The sequence below is a fragment of the Balaenoptera ricei genome, chromosome 1, assembly GCF_028023285.1.
Source record: "Balaenoptera ricei isolate mBalRic1 chromosome 1, mBalRic1.hap2, whole genome shotgun sequence".
Taxonomy (NCBI): domain Eukaryota; kingdom Metazoa; phylum Chordata; class Mammalia; order Artiodactyla; family Balaenopteridae; genus Balaenoptera; species Balaenoptera ricei.
The window spans coordinates 36,512,385-36,536,310 of record NC_082639.1 but is presented as its reverse complement, the minus strand read 5'-3'; the positions used below and the strand labels follow the sequence as shown (position 1 = coordinate 36,536,310).

The window sequence follows — 23,926 nt, the reverse complement described above, 5'->3', positions numbered from 1 at the left end:
ACACATGGAGGCTAAACAATACGTTACTAAATAACCAAGAGATCACCGAAGAAATCAAAGAGGAAATCAAAAAATACCTAGAGACAAAAGACAATGGAAACACGACGATCCAAAACCTATGGGATGCAGCAAAAGCAGTTCTAAGAGGGAAGTTTATAGCAGTACAAGCCTACCTCAAGAAAAAAGAAAAATCTCAATCTAATTTTACACCTAAAGGAACTAGAAAAAGGAGAACAAACAAAACCCTAAGTTAGTAGAAGGAAGGAAATCATAAAGATCAGAGCAGAAATAAATAAAAACAAAGAAAACAATAACAAAGATCAATAAAACTAAAAGCTGATTCTTTGGGAAGATAAACAAAATTGATAAACCATTAGCCAGACTCATCAAGAAAAAGAGGGAGAGGACTCAAATCAATAAAATTAGAAATGAAAAAGGAGAAGATACAATGGACACCGCAGAAATACAAAGCAACCTAAGAGACCAGTGCAAGCAACTCTATGCCAATAAAATGGACAACCTGGAAGAAATGGACAATTTCTTAGAAAGGTGTAACCTTCCTAGACTGAACCAGGAAGAAATAGAAAATATGAACTGGCCAATCACAAGTAATGAAATTGAAACTGTGATTAAAAATCTTCCAACAAACAAAAGTCCAGGACCAGTTGGCTTCACAGGTGAATTATATCAAACACTTAGAGAAGAGCTAACACCCATTCTTCTCAAACTCTTCCAAAAAATTGCAGAGGAAGGAGCACTCCCAAACTCATTCTTTGAGGCCACCGTCACCCTGATACCAAAACCAGACAAAGATACTACTTAAAAGAAAATTAGAAACCAATTTCACTGATGAATATAGATGCAAAAATCCTCAACAAAATACTAGCAAACAGAATCCAACAACACATTAAAAGGCTCATACACCATAATCAAGTGGGATTTATCCCAGGGATGCAAGGATTCTTCAATAAAAAAAAAAAAAAAAAAAACAAGGGCAGTGGAGAAATTGGAAAAGCTCAGGATAAGAGGAACAAAAATTAGGGACCTCAGCTTGGTGCTCTGTGATGACTTAGATTGGGGGGGAAGGGGGGGAGGGAGGTCCAAGAGGGAGGGGATATAGGTATACATATAGCTGATTCACTTCATTGTACAGCAGAAACTAACACAACATTGTAAAGCAATTTTACTCCAATAAAAAATAAAAAAGGAGGAACAAAAATTATTAGAGGCACAAAAATAAGACTTAGAAAGAAGAGAAATTGAATATGGTTTTAGTGACTGATTTCTTGTCCAGACTTGGAAGGAGTTGTTCCAAGGAGTATGATGATAACTTGCTCTTCATTTTAATAAGGACAAAAAGAGAATATAAGTGGAAGCAGGAAAGATTGAGATTTGGGATGAGAATGAACTTCTAGAAGAGACAGTAAAAGGACTAGAATATGGTGTGCAGGTTAGATCAGCCCTACCTAGCTCTCTCAGAACCTCTTGATGGCTGTCCACTTGACAGAGATACTTTGTGGACAAGGTCTGTGTGCCTCCTGGGGATGTGCTTGGACTGTGAATCAGAACCACCCCGGCTCCCCTGCTGCCTGGCTCCCAAGGGTTGCACACTTGAACACAGCGCACTTCTGATTCTTTTGGGAGTGTGTCATACCCCTCAGTTGCATAGGAGGCAGGAGCAAGTTTTGGGCCAGGGCCTCTCTGGAGGCTCGGCATAGGGTGCATTTCTCTCATCTGTGTCTGGTATTCAGAAATCCCTGAGTCAGCTTGTTGGGACTGTCCAAAAGGAATGCCACCATGCAAACTGACTGGTGCAAGCTTTGTTGTACTTGAGTAACAATATTGGTTGTAAACATGGTAAAACATCTGGTATTTCCCATTTGTCATAATTTTTGCTGTTTATTTTTGTACTCTGTTCAGCTCACTGAAACTGGAGTGGTTGGTTTGCCAGTAACAGGCTTTCACCTTTCTGGTATTTGCACTCATTTTGTTTTATACATTTTGATTCAGATTAACATGATAGGTATTGGTTGAATATGAGACTGTTTTTCGTTTGAAAATATTTTTTCACTTAAATGTTAACTTAGGTGGATTAAAATGTTTTAGAGACTCAAAATGTGAGGAATACAGTTCCTTTCTTGCTTTAGGAATTGTTTCTTGATATGGAAGTAGGTTTTTATCTGGTTCGGAGAATCGTGGCTGCTTTGTCCTCGCCAGCAGGAGTTCATGTTGCTCATTTTGGTGTGGATGTGCATCGAACGCTGGTGGCTGTGACCCCGAAGCCCAGGGAGCAGCCTGAAAGCTTTGGTGGGAACTTTAATTGTGCAGCTTTAACCTGGGGGCAAGTTCTCTCACCACCTCAGTGTTCAGAAAAGACCAAAGCAAATGTAAGTGAGGAAAATGAGGTGTAGGCCACAGCATGCGGGGAGGAGGAAGTAACCTCAGCTGTCCAGATGGCCAGGGAGGGGCGGCCCGGCGCTCCTGTCTGGGAGCACATGTCCTGGCTGCCGCCTCCCCTCCCTCCCTGAGTTCGTCCACCAGGCTCCGAGGTACAGCCTTTTTCTCACTGCTCTGCAGCAGCCCCGGTGACTGTTTTCCGTCTCATCTGTATTTAAGTGCCCACAACTTTGGAGAAAAATGACCTTTGGGGTTGAGGTTTTCTAGTGTTTGGTCTTTGTCCACAGGGGCTTTTTTTTTTTTTTTTTAAGGAAACCTCGAAGAGACTCCATCTGCATTTTGAGTTAGAACTATGAGTAAAGGCGTTTTCTTTTTTATAGAAAATTGTCCAGATGCCGGGTTATTTTGGGAGGGCAGGGTGGGGGGAGGGTTGATGGTGACAGGAGAAGGGATAAAATAGAAGAGAGGCATTTGGAGGATTTCAGTATGACTTGAAGCTGGCTCCTCATTATTAGTCTTTTGTGAGAGAGACATTTTGGAAAACTTCACAGGAAATTGGTTAAGATCCCTACAAATCACACTATATTGATTCCCTTCTCCTCCCTTCAAGGCTGAGAGGCAGGAGCCCCCTACCCCCTACTCTCCCCCCACCTGATACACAAACATTGCTCTTGCTCCATATTTGGCTTCTTCCCCTCTGCTCTTGGTTCCTGTTCTTTGCAAGTGGATGGAAAGGCCATTCCCTAGAGAAAGAACTCACCCTTCCCTCCCCATTCACTTGTCCTGGTCCAGGTTCCTCCAAGGGGGAGGGGTCGGGTCAGGCTTTTTAGCGGAGGACCCAGTTGTTGGGTGGTGGTCCGTCTGCCTGTGGCCCCAGTCAGCCCCGCCCCTTTTTCTGTACAGACAGGCAAAGGCGCTGACGCTATTCTTCTAAACTGGGAAATGAAATGCAAAACTGACGTTAATGTAACATTATGGTTGAGATTAAATGCACCAAAATCAGGAAATTCAAAGTTATGCTTCTCACAGCAACTATAACTCAGCCTCATCTGGCGTGTGTAGTATTTTGTGTTAGTGTGGATGGTGTTATATGTTAAGACATTAAAGTTAACACCATAAGCAGAGCACAAAATGCTTGAGGGGGCTGAGTTATGATGACTGTGTGAGCCGTAAGTGTTCTTGCATAGGCTCTCGACTCCTGGAATAATTTTTCCCCTGCCCATCAGACCAATTATTGCCTTTCTTATCTCTGCTTTAACACATCTCTTCTTTCAGGGTCACTGTAAGTGAATTCCTCTAGTGGTGGCCAGTGATGGGTGGGCATGGGGCAGCCCACTAGGCCCTTTTGTCCTTTTTGTTGCTGCTTCCATAAATGTGGTGCCTCCCCCACCCCTTCCTGAGCCCCCCTCCACAGGCTGCAGTTTCCTGGTGGTCCCTCATAGGGATGGGCCTCCCCTGGCTCTCACTGTGGCTCCCAACTAGTGCTCCCTGAGTGGGACAAGCATTTGCCCCATTTGCCGTGTCCGGAACTTGACCCTGTTGTAACTTCGTGTGAAAGCCGAACGGCCTTTCTTTATTTGGAGCAGACACAGCAATGTAAAAGTAAAATATACATCTCGGGGAGCGGAGCACTCGTGCATGGTGTTGCTGCCGCGTGTGTTTGGCACAGCAGGGGTACGATTGAAGTGGGTTTATTTGCTCTATTCAGTCTGCTTCTCTCCCTTCCCCAGGGTTTACACCTTTAAGCTGCCATAGTGTGTAGTTAGGCTATGGAGTTGCCTTGGGGTGGGACCAAGGAACTTTCCTTGGGGAGCGCTGGGTCACTGGTAACAAAGTCACCACGTAATTTAGTGCAAATCAGAAGACATTTCCCCCAGCCTCTTATTGTCCGGTGGCCTCTCCAGGGCTGAGACAGCTGTTGGAATGCAGATTTTGTTAGACACGGAGCTAAGGTTGGTGGTGGGGAAGAGCTCTAAAGAATAGGGCCATTGATAAATGGTGAATGAAATTAGGGACTGTTAAACTAACAGTGACACTGAGCTGCCTTTTAAGGTTTTTGTTGGACATGACAAAACCAACCAGGTCAGTAAAGGAATGGGGAGGACTTCATGGTAGCCACCTTAGAGGCAACGAAAAGGCCTCCTCTTACTCTTTGGATAACAACTTCAAGCTCTATGTTAGATGCTGGGGCATAAAGACAAGAAATGATCCCTACCCTCAAGGAGCTCGTAGTCGAGGAGGGTAGACAGCCGCGTAACTGCTGTGAAGCAGCGTGATAAGTACCGTGGCCTGGGTGAGTACTCAGTACAGTGGGCGCGTAGAGGAGGGGACTGGTCAGCCCTGCTCACGGGTGGGGGAGGGGTTGCACAGCTTCATGTTAAGGGAAAGTCAGGAGGCAGAGAGGGCCAAGTGGGCTGGAGGGCTCTCAGAACTGCTGCAGCAGGAATGAAAGAAGGCACTCACAGAGTAAGCCAGGACCAACTGAATGAAGTCTGAAAAACCTGACCTGCATTGCAAGCTTGTTTGTGCGAACGTTGAAAATGAGGAAGAGGGAGAATGAAGACTTTGAACCCGGCAATTTTTTTTTTTTTTTTTTTTTTTTTTTTGCCATGCCGAGCGTCTTGCAGGATCTTAGTTCCCAGACCAGGGATCGAACCCGGGCCCACAGCAGTGAAAGCGCCAAATCCTAACCCCTGGACCACCGGGGAATTCTCAGAACCCAGCAAATTATTTCACTGTTTGGCTAGTAGGATTGTCTATATCGGTGATATGGTATTTCTCACGTTCAAGTAGAACATCTTATTGGGATGCTGCAAGTGAGAGTACAGAGGCTGCAAGAGGTTTAAGAGAATTTTAGCCAGTAACGTGTGGGCCAAAAGGGTGAGGATCAAGATAGAAATATGTGAGCTGAGGGCCTGAGGCGTTGTCAGGGAGCTGCCCCTGAAGGTAGCACTGGGCTGGGCTTCGAGGTCTCCAGGGAGAGGCAAGGGCTAGGGAATGATATGACAACCGCTCCGCCTGCCAAGTACTGGCAGTTTGGATCTGGATCTGCTAGGCATCCCTTGGGAAGACCTCCTTCCGTAGATCAGGGAGGTTTATACCCTTCAAACAGATAAACGGCCTGCTGACTAACATTGAGAAACAGAAGGAAGGAGGGAAGGATTAATGAAGAGGCAGGAGAGCCTGGATGAGAAGAGATTTGCTACAGTGGAGGTGACCAGAGGGGGTGGGAGGTGGGGACAAGCTCTCCCTCGGAGCAGCAGCAACAGGTAACACAGCCACAGAAAGAAAACCAGTTAGGTCGGGAAGGGAGGAGGGGGAGTGCAATCCAGAGGAGCGTTTAGGGTTGGTCCGTGGGCTTCACTTCTGCCCCCATCCTGTTTTGTTTTTCCTCTCCCCTCTGTTGATTACATTTCTTACTTTGTAGACTGAAATCAGTTGTCTGACATGAGGAAACTGATGTTAGGAGATGCTTCCTCCATCTCTGTGTCTTGTTGGGAAAAAGGATCCTGCATCATTTTGATTAAGATGCCATTGGAATGATTATTTTTTATTCCCTTATCCTGGGTGTTCACAATCCTTAAAAAGCCCCCACAGTCATGCGTTTATGTGATGAGGTTTGAGCCCTAGCTGTGAAAACTGAGTCATTGCCTAAAAGCCTGAAACAAGAGTGTTCCCAGATTGACACTAGCCCCCCAGGCTGGCAGGTCTGCAGCAGAAGGGTGAGCAGGCTAGGACAGGCAGAGGTTTGTGTGTGTTGAGTGCTACCACAGGCAAAGCCCGATTAGGTGCTGGGAGAATCAGAAAGGAGGGAGGTAGACTCCGGAGGGGGAGTCAAACATCAGGGAAGCTCCTAAGCTGAAGTGAAGGTGCCTTGGAACGGGCTGCTGTTTAGGCCCTGCCCCTGCCTGTAGCTGGCCAGTGGGAGATCTTGGTCTGTGGTAGCAAACGTCTGTTGTATGGGCTCCACTTCTGTTCCAGTGCTATGGTCTAGTGCTGGGGAGGCCCTTCCAGCCAAGGGCTCGTCTGAAGGCTAAATGCTGGCAGAGGCTCTCACTGGAAGATGCCGATGTTGCTGAAAGGAGAGGAAGTGCAGAGTCCACGGTAAGGTTGGGGGCAAAATTGGCGTCCCAGAAAAGGAAGTGTGAATGTATTGTTGAGTGGAAGAGATGAAACAGAAATAGATATCATAAGCCAGAGTTCATGGGAATGGAGGGAAAAGTGTTCAAGGGGTTAAACATGGGCAGAGGGAAACTGGTTAGGAGGCATTACTTGAAAGTGGGTTAGTGGGTTGGACTAAGATGGTGATGGTGGGAATGGAGAGGAGTTATGTGTTGTAGCCCTTAGATGTGCTGGGAAAGAAACAAGCTTGAGAACTGTGCTCTTAAGTAGCTCATAGCTTTTTTGGGTACTTGTGGGCTCTGGTAGTCAGTGGTGCTAAGAGATTTGGTAAGCAGTGAAGAGCGAAACCTATGGTTGTCGTAAGTGAAGTGCTCTGCACTGAAGGTCCATGTTGGGTACACCTGACATAGGTCAGCTCCTTAGTGGTGATGTAGGCCGTTACTCTTCTAGGGTCTGTTTGATGAACTGTTTGGCCATTGGCCTTTGGGAGGTAGGTGGTGATGGTTGGGTAGATAGGACGATAACTGGCTGAAAAACTTGGAATCTTGCTCTCCACAAGTGTGATACAAACTGAGGGCCATGGTTTGAGATTGCGATGTCTGAAATGGAGTCCAGGGACTCTGTATTTTTCACTGTCCACCCCCACCCCACCCCCAGCACTCGCAGATGTGAATGAAAGGCCAACTGCTCAGCTGAAAGGGATTGGTAGTTAGTTGGGGATGGAGGAGGCTGGGACTGATGAGTGGGAGGAAACATGCCATTTTGATAAGGTCTGCTTTCACTAGAGAGGTAACATGACTAGAGGGACAGTGCTGGGGGAAGGCCTTAAAGGAAGTTCATGGCGATGGTGTGGAGTGTGGTGAGGCATCTCCAGCTTGGGGCCTCAGGATATCGTAGGAATTGCTGTGATCCCGCTCTGCATCCATGGCCAGTGTTAGGCCTTTCTCAGGACCAGGGGCAGAAAAATAGCTCCTGGCTTATGTCTGTAATGAGAGCTCTTCCTAGGAGACCTAGGTATCCAATCCTGCTTTTTGGTTCATTTGTACAGAAGGAAGGTGTTTTTTTGGAGAGAATAGTATGACGAGCGCTCTGTTGGGTAGCTGATGCCCTGGGTCTTGACCGCATTCTTAAAGGGAGCAGGCATTGCCGTGGCAGGAAGACCTCTTGCTGGCTTCCTAACAGAGATGTGTCAACTTGCTCTACAAAGTTCTGGGATGTGGGATGCCAGCTTTTCCTCCCCTGGATCTTGGCGGCCAGGAGAATGAAATGTCTGATGGCAGGAGCCGGGAGTGGTTGGCAGATCTAAAGGGCTCACTCAAGGGGCTTGAAAGTAGGCCAAGCAAGGGTTTGTTCTGAGAGAAGAGCTGAGAACCTTGTGCTCTGATTCTCACTCGTCAGTATCTCTGTGATAAGGCGCTAGTCACACAGATGTTCTAGATTACACCTTTGCTATTCAAAGTGTGGTCCGAGAACCAACAGTATCCCCAGGGATGCATCCCTGGGAGCTTGTTAGAAACGCAGAATATCAGGCCCTACTCCAGCGCTAAATGGAATCTGTAATTTGACAAGATCTTCAGGTAATTTGAAGTCTGAGAAGCACTGCTCTACTCTAGACCAGTGGTTCTCAAGCTTCAGCAAGTATCAGTATCAGCTGGAAGCCTTTTAAAACACGCTGCTGTGCCCACCCTCAGGGTTTCTGATTCAGAAAGTCTGGGGTGGAGGCCAGGAATCTGCATTTCTCATAAGTTCCCAGGAGATGGGATGCTGCCCATAAGGGACCATGCTTTAAACCACTGACCACCTTAGCTTTCTCGTGTATAAAATCGGGCAGTGATACCTGCCTTTCTTACAGAGATGTGGGTTCCGATGAGCCAGTGTGAGAGAGAAGTGTTCAGGCAGTGTGGGCAAGATGTCAGTCTTTGTTGCTCGCTTACTGGTCAGTGATTTTGAAAATCTGCCGTCATGGCAGCACAGTTGTTTCCCTGTCCTGGCTTCTAGCCGTCAGGTACACACAGAGAGCAGGGAATCTATGAAGCATCCCAGGGGGATTCAGTCTTCTGTGAAGAGACCAGCAGCCCCTGGGGCTGTGGATGGGGACTACTGAGCAAGGCTTCCTAAAGCCCAGCCAGCCTCTCTGGGCTCCTCTCCAGGTTGCCTGACCAGAACCCGCTGTCTGCCTGAGTGGGCCTGGTCTGTCTTGATCACCTGTTACTCACCCCCATCTCTTCACCCCCAGCTAGTGGATCTTCAGTGCAGTAGGTGCACTGATTGGAAAAATGATCTTTGTCAAACCAAGCCTCTGATTCATCTTGTGATCCTGAGCATGTTAACATAACTTTCCCCACCCTATTGAGTGATTAACTGAACAGGCTTTGGCTGCATGTGCCCTGGTCCCAGAATGTGGACTCTCAACCTCCAAAGTGAGGGGGAACTCAGGTAGAGGCTGTTCTAATGAGAAGCAATGGACTCCTAACCACTGGACTGGACCCTCTGGATCTGAGTCTGGTCTCTACCACCTACTAGCAGTATGACTCGCCTTGAGCAAGTTACTTGTACTCTTTATGCCTCAGTTGCCTTATTGGCAAAATGGGATTAATAATAGTATCAATCTTATAGGACTATTGGGAGGATAAAATGTAAGAGCTTAGAACAGTGCCTGGCATGTAATAGCTATATGGATCAGCTCTTGTTAATAGAATTACTACTAGTATTATTTTGACTCATGGCCTCATGGTGAGCTTTTGGGATACAGCAGGTGGCTGGGAGGCAGGCCCTGCTTCTCTGGGGAGCACAAAGGGAGCCTGCAGGCCCTCTATCAGCATGTCGATGGGAACGCAGCACTATCCAAAGAGATTTTTTCCTTCCACTGGGATGGTAAGTTGGACTTCGCACCCTTCCACTTCCCTGCCCTCCTATAGTGCTGCCTCTGGGGAACCTCTCCTGCCCAGAACCTGAGATTTGTTTAACTAAATTCCATGACAAATGTATGTAAACAGATAGCTACAAAGAAATCATTTGGTTGTTTGCTGCCCTGAAGGGTCAGCTTCACAGAGGCCACTAATATCAGAAGTTATTTACAGTTGAGTATCTAGAAGTGTTTGAACTGAGGCTGATTCAGAGTCATGTGCGTGTAGAGGTAGACGCAGGCTCGTACACCCCTGGGTGAGGATGCAGTTTCTAAGACTTTTGGTCTCCTTCATTTATTGGTATTATATATTTTTTTAAAATTCAGATTTCAGTAAAAGTAAATTATAATTCACTCTGCACCCCCCCCCCCCAATAAAGAATAGCAGTGTCTATTTTCAGCCTCTTTTCTACATTTTAATTGCTCTGGGGTCTATGGGAATGGGTGATGACGGACACGTAGGTGAAAAATCAGCCTTTTAAAGCTCCAATTTTTACCCTTCCTTGTCCTGAAACTTCGAGCATCAGCTCTCATCTGTCAAAGTGTAAATCAGCAATTAAAACCCAAACAGCCAAATGCCAAAGATGACCCGAAGCACAAAGCAACTGACAAACAAGTCCGGACAAATCGACGGGTAATTTATAAGCTTTGCCCTAAAATCTAATTATTTGGCAATTCGAATTTGCAGCCAGCCAGGGCTCGGCAATAAATTTAACCCGCCATAAATTATTTAGGAGCAGGCTGTGGTGTAAATCAAAACCACGAGTGTTTGTTTAAGAAATAAGCTCCTTGTGCATAAAATGTCTTTTTTTTTTTTTTTTTTCCAAAGGAGAAACTGTTAAGCAAACCATGTTCCCTCCGTTGCCCAGTGCAGCCCTCACTTCTCCCTCTCAACTTCCCCTCTTCCCTGTGGCCAAGAGCCTCTTTGATCCCTTGGAGAAAGGGCCTGCCTTTGCATGGAACTTTTATCCAAAAATCATTGTCTGGATAAAACCCATGTTTTCACCAGGTACTGCTTTTTCTGCCTTGCCGTGTAATAATGTTGCTTTTGGATTTTATCAAACCTTTCTCTGCAGGGGTGCACAGTTTTTGGACTAAGAGTCAGTGGATGTAGAGAAGGGATAGTTTAGTTGTTACGGTCTCTAAATTGAGGGAATGTCAGTTCCTAGGCTGAGAGAGGGGAGCCATGAAGAATGATCTGCCCATTTTAGACAGGACCGTAGAAACATCGGCTCAGGCAAAGAAGAATCTGTGCTTTGGAGAAAAGGTCTTTAAGAATGCTACACTGTTAAACCCTCTGGCCCATTGTCAAGAAATGCCTAACCCAAGTCCCTTCTGCTTAAAATCCTTTTGTTGTTGTTGTTGTATCTTCGAATGTAATCTTATCACTGCAGACACTTTAGCTTAAGGGAGTCTGAATACACCGAAAGAGACCTACACATTTATTTCTTGTAGTCTACTGATCCTGCGTGTGAAATTTCATTTGAAATGCTGTTGCAGTTTTGTCCTCAGTTTATCAAGAGAATTACTGGGGTTCCTACTTAAGCAATTTTAGAAAGTAGCTGCATCTGAAATCTCTGCTCCAACTGAAACTTCTACTCACTTAAAAAGGTAAAAGAATATTTGCTTGGTGCTTCCTTTTAATCTCTGTCTTCCCTTCCCTTTCAAAACAAATTTGCAGCTAGCATTTTATTGATTGAGACAGCAGATACAATAGGTTTAGAACCATGGATACTTTGAAAAATCCAAGTTCCAAGGCTTTTGCGCTTAGTTATCAAGTTGTGGCCACTTCCCATCAACCATCAGCAGACCAGCTTTTTGTGGTTATGGTGCTCTACCCTTGGACAACCTAGTAGTGCAGGTAGCGGTGGATGGTGTAGGGTGACCAAGCTATCCCAATTTTAGCAAATTCCTGCTCCAGGAAACTGCGGTCCCAGGCAAACAGAAAACGGGGATGTTGGTGGTTTGTAGCCGTTGAGGGAGGATGGGAGACCACTTAGAGATGAGAGGCAGAAAGTAGAAAGTATCAATACTTTGGAGCGATATATATCTGCATTTGAATCCTGGCTCTACCACCAACCATCACTTCACCTCTCTGGTCCTGTGGAGAACTCTGGGAAAACAGAGAATTTTCTGTTAGAGCTGTGCGCTTGGCTTCTGTCTTGCTATTTATTTATCAGCCCCTTCATGTGTTTACTCACCAAAAGCAGAGAATGAGGTCTGGGTGCTAGAGATGCAGACTGAAGGCTCACAGTTCTGCCCTCTCTGAGCCCAGAGCTCAGCGTCATCTGTGTCCCTGCAGCCGTAGTGGAGGCTCTTCAGTAGCAATCCTGCAGGACTTTCTGCCAGGATGGTCCACATTCATTGCTCTTGTAACGCGAGAACAGCCTTTCTTCCTGGGAGATAGGAGTCTGAGCTCCTTAAAGACAGCCTTTCAGACTAAAAGAATCAGATCTTTCTTGACCCTTCAGATTTTGAAAGCTGTTGGTCCTACTCTCTTTAAGTCTCATTTTCCCTATTTGGAGTCCCAACTCTGTCCCTTACTAGCAGTGTAACCTTGAGTAAGTGACAACTGCTTTTTGGGCCTTAGTTGTTCTGTAAAATAGGGATAATAGTGATTCCCATCTCATGAGTTGTTAGGTAGATTCAGTGCGGTCATTCCTATTGAGCGTTTAGCAGAGTGTCTGCCACATAGTTAACAATAAATGGAAGGAATGAAATGATTCCATTTTGTGTGTGTCTCTGAGGGTCTTGGGGCCAGCTCCTCTCTACCCCGTGCCCAGACTCTGAGCACCTCAGACAGAGGAGCCACATCTCATTGTATTTGCCTCTGTGTCCACACCCAGCCCCTGCCTGGTAGGTAGTAGGTGCTTAATAGTATTGGTTTATGACCTGATGGTGATGACGATATGACTTATCTTCCAGGATTAAAAAGGGTAAAATAAGAAAATACATTTGAAAGCACACTGTAATAAAAAGCATAACACTGGGTATGTCGTTCCACTAAGATATTTATCATAGTGCATTGTTCATCACTTGCTCACGTATCTTTTCTGCCCTCTAGTTCGTGTACTTCTCCAAAGCAGACTACATCTTATCTCTGAATCCCACTCCAACACCTGTCCAGTGTCCTACACAGAGTAGATGCTCAGGTAGTTTAACTGAATGCAAATGTCATACAAAAGTAAGGAATTGAGAAATTATTATTAGGGTTGGGAAAGAGGGCTGGTAAATACAAACCAGTTCTTCTTTCCCTCATGGTGCCACCTTTACACAAGCAGACGCTCAAATGTTCCTTTAAAAAAACTTCTTCCCAGGGGAATGAGGAAATAGAAGGAGGGCAAAGGAGGAAGGGCAGAAATAACAGTTTCATGATCCGAGCACCTGTCCCTAGAAGCTGGCACTTAGGGCACATCTGCACAAGCTCTTGGGTGGATTTAATGTGATCAGCTTAGAGCTTTGGGGTTCCTGCCCTGATTCATTATCAGCTGAAAACTGTTGAAGTGTTTGGCATACCCAAGGTGTATTGGCTGCAGAGTTTTGTCATCTGGTACAGATTGGGGCTCCTCTCCTATGAATGGGCTGTTGGGGCCAGTGTTTTGAGGCTCTGGCCTTGTCTGGGCAATATGGGAAGTTTAGAAGTATCTAAGTGAGGTCCTTACTCTTCTGACTCCCCAAAGGGTCATCTATCAAAAGTTCCTCTTTTCCATCCTCAGTGGCTCAAAAGAATATGCCAGTGTGTAAGGTCATTGTTAAAACAGCTGATGGTGGTGCTGAGGAAGGGCCCCTGCAAAGTCATGTTCTGAGATTGGCCCTGTTCTTGGTCTTGGAGGGAAGGCTTGGCTGATGGGCATGCAACATTGGAGAGGTGTTCAGGACAGGTCCAATTTGCTGTGTTCTGGCCCCCAGGCATTTCAGGGGTCACTCCTCTTCACATGGAGCCGAGGCTGGCTTGTTCCCCCTCTCTGGGAGGGTCATACTTAGTGCGAGCACTTAGGTTGGCTCCATTTCCCCAGGGGTGAGGAAGCCAGCAGCAGGAAAGATTGAGCTGCAGCAGGGAAACCCAAAGGCCAAGTTTTAAGAGTATCTGTTGGGGATGCTGACTTGGTGCTGGTCAGAGTGGGAGCTGAAGCGCTTACTATTTTACAATAAATACTAATAAAATTCTAGATCTATAATAACATTTCAGATCTCTAAAACCATGTGCTTGTAAAAAAGTGGAAAGAGATCAACTTTAAGCCATAAATTCTTGGTAATAGAGGGGTTTTTTTCTATTTATGTTTGATAGATATTTTTGTTTCCAAGAGGAATGTCAACTCCTAATTTCATAATGTATCGTGGACTTAAGAAAATTGAATTTAATAAAAGCCAGAGATGAATGGCATCCTTAAAGGTCCCAACACTTGTCTTTATTAGCAGGACAAACTGCAGGTCTCCAAACACTGCTTCTCTCCAAATGAAAGTTTAAATGAAAAGTACAGTTGTGTCACAGGTTAAATTTCATTGCGGGCCCAGCTAACATTGTTAGTGAGGAGCTGGCTGTATTTGTTTCCTTAGACGCCAGGGCAGCCAAACTCACCAGGCTACGGAGGTCTTTCTGTTGGGGAAGTGTTTCTCCTACTTAGCGGTAGAGGAAGGGTATATCAGAAATGAGCCTGACTCAGATGAGCCCCACCTCAGAGTTAGCACTTGGAAATTTTGGGTATCTGATTTCAAAATACACATTGGGGAACCAGTGTGTATTTTGTGTGTGTGTGCCTCAGTTCTGTTTTTCAGAGCCAAACTCTCCTCTCTGGCCTACTTCCTAGTGCGGTGGGAGGAGAAGCATCACCTAGTTTAAGCAGCAGTCTGGGCTTCCTCTCTGTTCCCTTCTGCCTCCGTCTTGCAGTCTTTCCGCCCTTCCTATCTCTGGGGGCTCCTGTCAGCTTCCCCATCTTTGGGGGCACTCCGGGGAGACCAGTCAACCAGAACCTTTGAATTTCTCAGTCATGAAATCTGGCTGCCTTGATTTGTTCTTCAGTCCTGCTGTGATGTGTTGGATAAAGATGCTTTAAAAATGAGGCCAACAGAGCAGGTATGTTTGGTGGGGAGACGTCAGGCTGCCGTGGAATATCAGGGAGGTGGGCTGTTTCTCCTTCTGTCTCCCCGCTCATCCATTTCCTGAGTGCAGTCGGGTGTCAACGGCTTCTGTGTTGCTTCTTCGGGCTGTCCCTGGAGAGAACCAATTTGCCTTGATTTTAGTGATACTGGAAAGGTCCGCTCCAGAACGGGGGACCTGGGGTAGGGATGCCACTGGGGCTGACTGTGGTGGCCACTGAGTGGGCAAAACCCCCCTCCTCTCTCTGCAGTGGAGGCCTTTTTCACATGCTAATTTTACTCGGAGGATTTTGTTTTTATTTATTTATTTTTATTATTTCCTATTTGTCTCTTCCAGATGTTTTCAGGGCAGTTTTTTTGTGTTGTAAACTAATTCCATTCATGTTTTAAAAATTTATGAAAGCGCTAATAAAAATGTCAAAGTGGTAAAAATGTTAGCTTTTCCTCTGCTTTGATTAAATTTTGCAAACTGTTTTTGAATATTAAAAAGCACTCATTTTTTTTATTCTCTCTCCTGGCTTTCCCTCTTCTCTCCAGCATGTGCGTGCTCTCTCCGGCCCTCTCCCCCCTCTGGCGTGTTCCTTCCTTCCCAGCAGCGATGTATGAGGCAGGCTGCACGGCCGGCGTGCTGCAAGCCTGTTTGCACACCAGGACCTTGGTGCTGTGCATCTCTATTAAATAACGGAGACAAATTAATCTTAGAGACACCAAACAAATTGTCACTCCTCCTCCTTCTCTTCCATTACATTCCAGTGGACTGGGAAGGGCTGGCTAAGTGATTGGGTTGGGGGGGGGGCAGGGGGAGAAGCTGAGGGGTGGGCGTACTGCCTGAAAGAAAGGTGGGAGGGCACTAACTCTTATTACTCTTATTCAGTTTTCTCCTTCTCTTCAGTATCCCCTTTGGCCCCTTTGGCTTTATTTATTATTTATCTTTTTTTTTTTCCTTTTGTAAAAACTAATGAAACTCATCGGCTCTGTTTAAACTTCATATATGGAAGTCTGTGCATTAGTCTGATGGCTGGTTATTTATGTGACTGGAGACCCAGGCCCATTCCAGCGCAGGGACCTGGGCAAGAGGAAGGGGGTCCTACTTTTAGGAGCTCGAGTGAGCAAGCCTCTGCTAGAGAACCAGTTGGGGAAATCAGGGCAGATGTTCCCACTGTCTTCCCTCCCCTTTCCAGAGACAGTGGGAATGGTATATGTGTCGAGTCCCTGGAACCTGTGAGGATGTTACCAGCGGGAGGGTTAGGATTATAACTGAGCTGGCACCATCTCACTCAGTCTTGGGTTTGGCCTGGCAGGAGCTAATGAGTCCAAAACACTCCCCCATTCTTGATTCTGAGTTATTTGAAATGGTTAGTTAAAAAAACTCATTCCTCCTTTTCTGTGCCTTTGCCGTTCCAGGAAATCATCGAGTTCCCCATCCTGAAGCTAAATGGCCGGACCATGGAGATTGAGTCTACCTTTCACATGTATGTCCAGCCCGTAGTCCATCCACAGCTTACTCCCTTCTGTACAGAGGTAAGGGCCCTGGCTGGGCAGCAGGGGTTGCTGGGACGGGAGCTTGGGGATCACTGGTGCTCTATACGGGCTGCTTAGGGAAAGCTTAGGTCTTTTCAGTGGTTAAGGCAGGTGTGCATTGGACCCAGTCAGCTTTTTACAAAACCTGCCACTCCCCTTGGACCAGTGTGGTCATTAGGGGACCCAGGGAGAGCAGTGGCACAATCTGTCCCAGCTTCCCCAACATCTTCCCTTCCTTGTCATCCCTCCCCTTCTTGGTGACCAGGCACTTGGAGTTTAGGAGCAGGATGGTGCCTCTGGGGTTCAGCTTCTTTTCAGCTCCATTTCCCTTAGGGCCCTTGGCAAGAGGTGAAGATTTCAGCTTCTTGGAAGCAGAGGTTATGTTCAGGCTTTCTTAACTTTCTGGTGATGTTTTTCTGTGCTTGAGCAAAGTGGTCCTGTGTGAAGCATTGGCTGAATTTGTGGGAAGCACAGCGCTATCACTGAGGAAAGACAAGAGCAGTCCAAGTTGGGTATGAGGACAGCCTGGCTGAGGCTGAAATGTCCTTATCCTTATCCTAGGCTGGTTCTGTACCCGGCCACCTTGCCAACAGGTCAGTATGGCCCCATTTCACAGATTGTGAAACTGGGACTAACTGAGATCTTGATGCTTGCTGGAGACTCAAAGAGCCATCGGCAGAGAGGAGGTGCCCCTGAAGAGTTTGACTCCCAGGACTGTATGGAGAGGCCTTCTATGGCTGCTTTTCCCTGTGGTGCATCATGTTATTTACTCTGTGGTAGCCACAGGCTGTGTGGTGGAATCACCGGTCAAGTGTGTGTGGCAGAGGTGATGGGAAAACATGAGCGTTTTTGGAATCTTAAGCATTTGGGGTGAGAGTACATTAGAGACTTTGTGCCTTCATTTAGAGACCTACTTTCTCCATATGAACGAAACAGGAGGAAAGAAGTTCTTGAGTAATCCCAAAGCAATCCCTTTGGTGTGGAAGGGGCTGGGGAAGGGCCTGCCTGCACTGCTGGGGGTGCTCAGTGGGCTCTGAGACTGACTTAGCCCAAATATGAGTCTTAAGGGTCTCCCAGGGCTGGATGCCAGTGACCCAGGTGGGCCTTTTGTTGTAGGCATCCATCTGCCAAGGTGTCTAGTCTCTCAAGCCTTTTGTTGTTCCAACCAATGATGTTGAGGCTCTTGCTTCCTCTGGGGTCAACTGTTTTTCCCCCTCTTTCCCCTGGGAATTACCTATACCACTAGGGGGTGCTAATCTGTCCTGTTTGCCCCTTTTGAAAAAAATCATCATTTTAATGATGATGAAGATCCCCTTCCTTATGGGAAGGGAAGGGAAGACTTTCCTTAAACCAGCCAGATACCTGAGCCCTCCACTGGCCTGAAAGTGTAATGTCCTCTTATCCTTTTCTTCCTCCTCCTCTGTGGCCTCCCCCTTGGGGGCTCCAGTTCCAGCTCGCTGCCTGGCATAGACAGGCAGGCCTAAATTTGGGGAAGTTGCTACTTGTTTAGGAATGGAACAGAGCACTGCTGGAACTCAGCCCTGGGCAGGAATGGATGATTGAGAATATTGGGAAAAGGGTTTTTTTTTCAGAGCAGGGCTGCTGCTGCTTCTCTTTGGGGAAGGGGAGGAGGGATTGTGAGACTTTTTTTTTTTTTAATTAATTAATTAATTTATTTATTTATTTATTTTTGGCTGCGTTGGGTCTTTGTTGCTGTGTGCGGGCTTTCTTTAGTTGCAGCAAGCGGGGCGTTGCGGTGGCTTCTCTTGTTGCAGAGCACGGGCTCTAGGTGTGCGGGCTTCAGTAGTTGTGGCACATGGGCTCAGTAGTTGTGGCTCGCGGGCTCTAGAGTGTAGGCTCAGTAGTTGTGGCGCACGGACTTAGTTGCTCTGCGGCATGTGAGATATTCCCGGACCAGGGCTCGAACCTGTGTCTCCTGCATTGGCAGGCGGATTCTTAACCACTGCGCCACCAGGGAAGTCCCGATTGTGAGACTTTGATGAAAGATGTTTCCTTTTTGTAGAAAGTTTCACCCAAGGACACACATACATAATTTGGAGGGTAGTAGGCTTGATGGTGTGGGATCCTCATTACGAAGCCTGCTCTGAAGTGAGGCTGTGGCTGTGCTGTAGGTATGGATTCTGCCATTTTGTCTCAGGCTTCCAGAGCTCAGAACTCTCCCTGGCCTGGTCCCTGCCTTTGCATCCAGCCTCAGATCTCCCTGCTTCGTCTCCCCCTCACTTCCCTCGGTCTGCCTCTGCACGCGATGGTCTTTCTGCCTCTGTGTTGCGCCCACCCTCCTACTTGTCCTCCAGCACCCTGCTCAGGGTCACCTTCTCTGGGAAGCCTTCCTTGAGCCCAGGCTGGGCTGTGCTCACCCCAGCGTAGCACCAATCAGATACATTATACTGCAGTCATTTGTCCATCTCCCCACTAGATTGTGAGTTTCTTGAGGGCAGAAACTAGATCTGATCCATCTCGGTCCCATCTTTAGGGCCTGGCACCAAGTAAAAATACATGTTCCTTGAATGAATATTGTCAAGGAGTTTTTCAACCACACCTTGCCTCCCCTCAGAGTAGCTGTACTGCTGACTTGCTCTTTTGAGTAAGTAAAGTCTTCTTTGTAAAACCTCAGATCATCTAAATATTGCCCCACCTTCATACTAGATGGATTGTAATGCAAAGAGAGGCATGGACACGGGACGGGGCTGTCATTCTCAGACCTCATCCAATCTGGTGGTAGTTGCCTTTGCGGGTCGGGAGGGAGGTCATTATGGCCAGAAGGAAACTTTTATTAGTAAGTGTGAGGAACAAAAACCTCCAGATTTTCCTAAGCAGCTCCTCTGGTAGGATTTTCTCTCTTGCACAAGAAGTGTTTTAAGAACCCTGGCCATGTGTGTACACGCACAAGCACATGCTTGTGTTGGGAGAGAGACAGGCTCAGTGCTGGGCAGCAGGAAGAGGGATTCTGCCTTGAGTGAGTCTGCAGCCCACATGTAGACACTCTTACTGCTCTGTGTAATGAACATGTTGTTAGCTTTCTTGAGGTCCTTTCTTAGTTCCAGTTGATAGTTGGTCTGGAGACATGGTTCTGACAGAGATAGGATGGGATGTGTTTCTTTCCTTTCCCTACCACCTCTAGAATCTGCTCCAACTCATCAGATCTCTGTCTCTAGCAGCTGGGCTGACCATGTGCAGTCTTTTTTGTTGTTGTTGTCATTGTGAAAAAAAAACTAGGAAAAATACCCATTTTGCTAACTGCCAGTAAAGGGCTTTGTCTTGCACCTGTACTTGTAAAGGGTGAGATTTATTGGTCTCTTTGTCTGAGGAGAAAGAGTGGGTCTGATTATCAGATTGCACACCAGAGACAAGTGCTTATGTAATCAACAAACTGTCTTGGTGTCAGAATACGATTGTGCTGGAGATAAACTGTGAAGGGAGAAAGCACTGGATGCTGACATGCTATTGGCACCGAGTGTCCTGGGCTGCTTCGTGTAGTTGCCAGTCTTTATGAGGAAGCCAGCTCGTTCCTGGACAAAGCCCTTGTGCGGGAGGGGATCTCAGTAACCAGCCATGTTATCAGTCAGGGTCAAAAGCCCCTCGCCTTGTGGTTTCTGAGTCTGGAGAAGCGGGAGTTAATCTGTAATCCCTCAGTGAAAGGAGCCACAGAGCATACATTAATTCTTCCTCTCACCTCTCCTGCTTTAAGTGGTTAAGGTCTCTGAGCTCTGTTTAGCCTGTGAGCCCTGGTTCTCAGCTTAATAAATACTTGGCTTTGCTCTAGTACCTTTCATTGTGAGGCTGTGAAAGCTTTTTACAAACATATATTAACCCAAGTGGGAATGGGCTTAAACAGCAGCATGAAAGATTTAGGTTAGGCATAAGGTATAACTTCCCAGTATTTATTTTATTATATTGTCTCTCTTCCTCACAGTTTGTGGTACAAGTCTTATAGGTCGTCAGTATCAGGTACAGGGACTGACTTTTAAGATTTCACCCCCTCTTCATCCAGTGCCTTGGCAGAGCTGATAAGATGTGGTCCATTGTTGGAGGCATTAATGCGGGGGAGTGAGGCCTGCCCCTGAAAGGATCTCCAGCCCCTGTATCTCTGGGGGTTGAGTTCAAGTCCTTCAGCTGTAAGCCGTAAGCCATGTCCTGCTGGACATGGCGGTCTGGGAAGCATGGAGAGGGAGGGAGCTGAGCTCACTAGGCTCCTCCCAGGCTGATGATTCTGGGATTGCTGAGCCCTGGAGAGGAGTGTGAGAGAGCCCCAGGATCTGGGAGGCTCCCACCCTCACCACACCCCAGGGTGGGAAGAGGTAGGCCTAGTCTGTGGTGAGAGACCATGCAGAGCAGTGCTCCAGTTTTTCTTTTCAGTGTAGTGCTTTTCCTGGGGCCCAGGGAAGGTGCTTGTGCACCTTGTACACAAGTGCTGACCTAAGTCCCATCTCCACGGAGGGAGGGTTCTTGGTAAGGGTGCCATTGGTTTCCTGTGTAAGCGAGACTTTCTGGAAGCCCTTCAGTGTTCATCTGAGTGACCCTTGGTGGGAGCCAAGAGAAGGAGTAGACCTAACCTTGCCCCAGGAAACTCAGACTGGACATGAGACTGTACACAGACCCTGGGGCTTTCCAAGAAGAATGGCTGTGGGCCCTCTTTTCCAGGATAGTCCTGACCCAAAGCCCCAGCTCCAGGCTTGGGGATGTGACTCGGCCCTGGGAGAACTGAGCAGGAGAGAAGCTGGGCGAGAAAGGGCAGTGGTGGGTGCATGGGTGCCAGCCAGTCATCTGGCTATTGGACCTGGAGTTGGCAACAGGCCTACTCTGGACTCTGGCCCCTGCATGAGACAAAACACAGGGCTCTTCCTGCTCAGTGTGTGGGTCGGGAAGGCCGACAGGCTCTGGGTGCTGGCTGGACTGGGCCAGGACGGGGCTGCCAAGAAGAACGCAGATTCCACAAGGGCAGGGTTTCCACGCTTTTCTTCACTGCTGGATCCCCGCTTCCCAGAATGGGCCCCAGCCTCTCCAGGAGTAGATGTTGACTAAATAAAAGGAGGAGTCTTAGCACTCCAAGATGAAAGCTGCAGACCCTGGGCTCTTCCCCATCCCCACCCCCAGCCCTCAGGGGACCGACCACCTTTTCTTCTCTTTGGCTCAGGCCCTCCCTCTGCTGGGCAGTTCTTTGGTCTCCCAAGCAAGGAAAGGGTGTGGAGGTGCCAGCCGGGTGGGCATGCTGTGGGTTAAAGCCTCGCGAAACAACAGTGTAGTTAATCTTTCTAATTTATTTTCCTTTTAGACCATGGGAAGTCTGTAGGCAGCAGCTGTTACCCAATTAAAATACAGATTAATATAAAAACAGTTTCTGGAATATAAAATAGAGTGGCTGTGTCCTTACACTTCCTTAAAATACCACCTAATAATGACTTGATGAACTACAGAAACCCACCTAGAGGAACTCAGCGTTCTTAAAATGAAAATTTCTTCCCTAAAAGGTGTGTATTACCATTCCATGTAAGTCGCTATGAGAAAATAACCTTCCCTCTTAGAGCCAGCGGTTTCTGTGAGTTGGGTATTTGGTATTCATTAAATGTAATTATAGTTTAATTGGAGTTTAATCCCCACCCCCCGCACTTAAAAAAAAAAAAAAAAGTTTCCAAGCAGGCCTGAGATGCTACTCTGTCTGGAAGTGGCTGGGGGCATGTTGGCCACCGTGATTTCCAGCTGGCCCCGCGTCTGTGCAGGGGGCCTCCTGCCACAAGCCTTCCAGGCAGCCTATCTAGTCTGCGCTTGAGGGATATTCTCCACTTCAAAACAAAACAAAGCAACAAGCTGGTTTGAACTCAGGCCTGACCTGGGTGGAGCGGAGGCCCTTGAGTCAGAAATTCTCTAGACTAGGTTCGTAGGCTTTTTTGTCTGCTAAAGGTGCCTGTTTCCTGCTTGGCTAGCTGGTATTGAGGGCCCAGGTATGCGGGGTGAAGGGTGGATGCCTGGGGGGCTCCCCCGGCCCATTGCTGGTTTCAGAGGGGGAAGTGCTGGACACCGGCGCTCAGAGAAGGGGTGGACTTGGAACCAAGTGTGCTGGTCCCGTGTGAGCATTCCCCGAGTTCTGCAGGAACTTCTGAGAAGCTTGGAGGTGAATTCACTGTAATTCGGGGGGAGTTATTGAGCCTATTGAATTCAAAAGACACATAAAATCAAATTTTCTGCAAAATGAAAGCTGAAACAGGTCTGAGACCCACTCCGTGGTCCGTATGTGGATGTGTTCCCCCATCTCGGGGCAGGAACTTGTGGGGAAACTTGATTCCCAAGGCTTCTGTCAGGTTCGGAGCCTACAGCTGTGCAGGTCAGAGTCTTTTACGGTAGAAGGAGAAAAACAGAAAGGAAAGGATCCAGTCCAGCTTTGAGTCCCTGCGCCCTGGTTTTCCCACCCATCGGCTATTTCTCTTTTCTTTCAGCTCACCGGGATTATTCAAGCCATGGTGGATGGTCAGCCAAGCCTGCAGCAAGTGCTGGAGGTAGGTTGAGTGACCTTTAATTCCTGACCTCTGACCCCTTCCTGCTGCCTTCCTCTCCCTCCCCTCATGAGAACGTAGCCGTGTAATTTGACTATGATTATGGCTTGATTAGAATAACATTTGCTGTCACATCAGTGACATGCTGTTGAGAGTATTGAACCATTGATCTGTCATCTCCAGCTGTTCCCATCAGGGTTACTGACAAGATGTCCGAGTGCCACCGGGGGTTGGTGGAGGCCCCGCCAGCTCCCGGCCCATGGCTGTGCTGGCTGGCGGCTCTGGCGGCTCGGGCAGCCCGCGCTGGGCGGCTGGGAGTAGGGGAGCCAAGCTGCAGCACTGCGGGCTGGCCCCGGGGACTGGAGGTGTTTTTGTTTAGCTTTAGTGTTGGCTTCCTGTGGCATGTGAGCACTTCATTAACTCACGCAGAACTCCCCATCGATGGCTTTTGTTTGCTGTCAGCTCCTCCAGGAGGTGCGGCCGGCCCGCCTGCCCCACTGCAGCTTGCCGCTGGATGCATCGTGCCTGTCAGGGGTGCAGAGGCTGCGCTGGGTAATGATTCCTAATCAGAATAATTACAACAATTGCCTATGTGAGGAAAATCAAATTAAAGGCTTTAGAACCCTTGGCAGAGACCACACTTCTGGGATGTTCTCCTCCGGGAGCTGGAAAAGGTTAAGATGCTGCCGCTTGTGCTCCAGCCTGAGGGAGACAGGCAGCGGTGCTTGGCCTCCGCTCGTCTCCCACCCCCGCGGGCCTGGGTTTTCAGAGAGGGAGAAAGGTCCCCCTCCCACTCCCTTCTCTAGCAGGAGGAGAGAAGAGGAAAAGCCTGTGGCTCTCCTTAGGTGCTTTATTTATCTTTAAGAGCAATAAACCCAAAGCTCAGCCCCTATCACAGGAGAGAGCAGAGTGTCTGGAGGATAGCAGAGCGCATCTGCATCGGAGGTCCACCTGGAGGGAGCAGGGTGGTGGAGAGGGAGGAAGATCTCTTTCTTGAGCCTAGAGGCCTGTCCCATGGGAGAGAGAAATGCAGACTGAATTTCCTGGGGCTCCTCAGGATGGAACTAGGGCCAGAGAGAGAGGTCTAGGCTCACCCAGTGGCCGAGTGTGCACCCTGTCCCAGGGAGCGTGCAGGCCCAGGCTCTGTGGCTGGTCAGGCTCTTGTGGGGTTGGGAGAAGATGGGCTCTGAGGTGTCTCCCAGCCCCACTGACCCTCGTTTTTGGGTGGGGAGATTCACCCCTATGACTAAGGGGGGTCCTCAGCCTGGACTGCTCCCTCCAAGCCCAGACTCAAGGAGAAAGAGGGGACCCTTCCTTCCCTATCTCCCAGCCAGCATCCCAGAGCGAGGCCAGGGAGGCAGGCAGCTTTTCCCTG

General features: G+C 47.8%; 1 protein-coding gene across 10 annotated transcripts in view; it reads left to right on the top strand.

Annotated features, from left to right (window-relative positions):
- The window catches only part of ERI3 (ERI1 exoribonuclease family member 3), a 130,925-nt gene that overhangs the window by 19,601 nt on the left and 87,398 nt on the right, over nucleotides 1–23,926 (top strand). For 7 of the 10 annotated variants that reach the window (XM_059921174.1, XM_059921135.1, XM_059921125.1 and 4 more), the window contains 3 exons: nucleotides 15,926–16,042; nucleotides 22,495–22,554; nucleotides 23,014–23,103. In XM_059921174.1, coding sequence (XP_059777157.1) covers nucleotides 15,968–16,042; nucleotides 22,495–22,554; nucleotides 23,014–23,103 — 225 coding nt within the window. In that variant the 5' untranslated portion in view covers nucleotides 15,926–15,967. The remainder of the gene's footprint in view (nucleotides 1–15,925; nucleotides 16,043–22,494; nucleotides 22,555–23,013; nucleotides 23,104–23,926) is intronic. The other 3 variants (XM_059921185.1, XM_059921146.1, XM_059921106.1) reach the window with 1 other exon arrangement.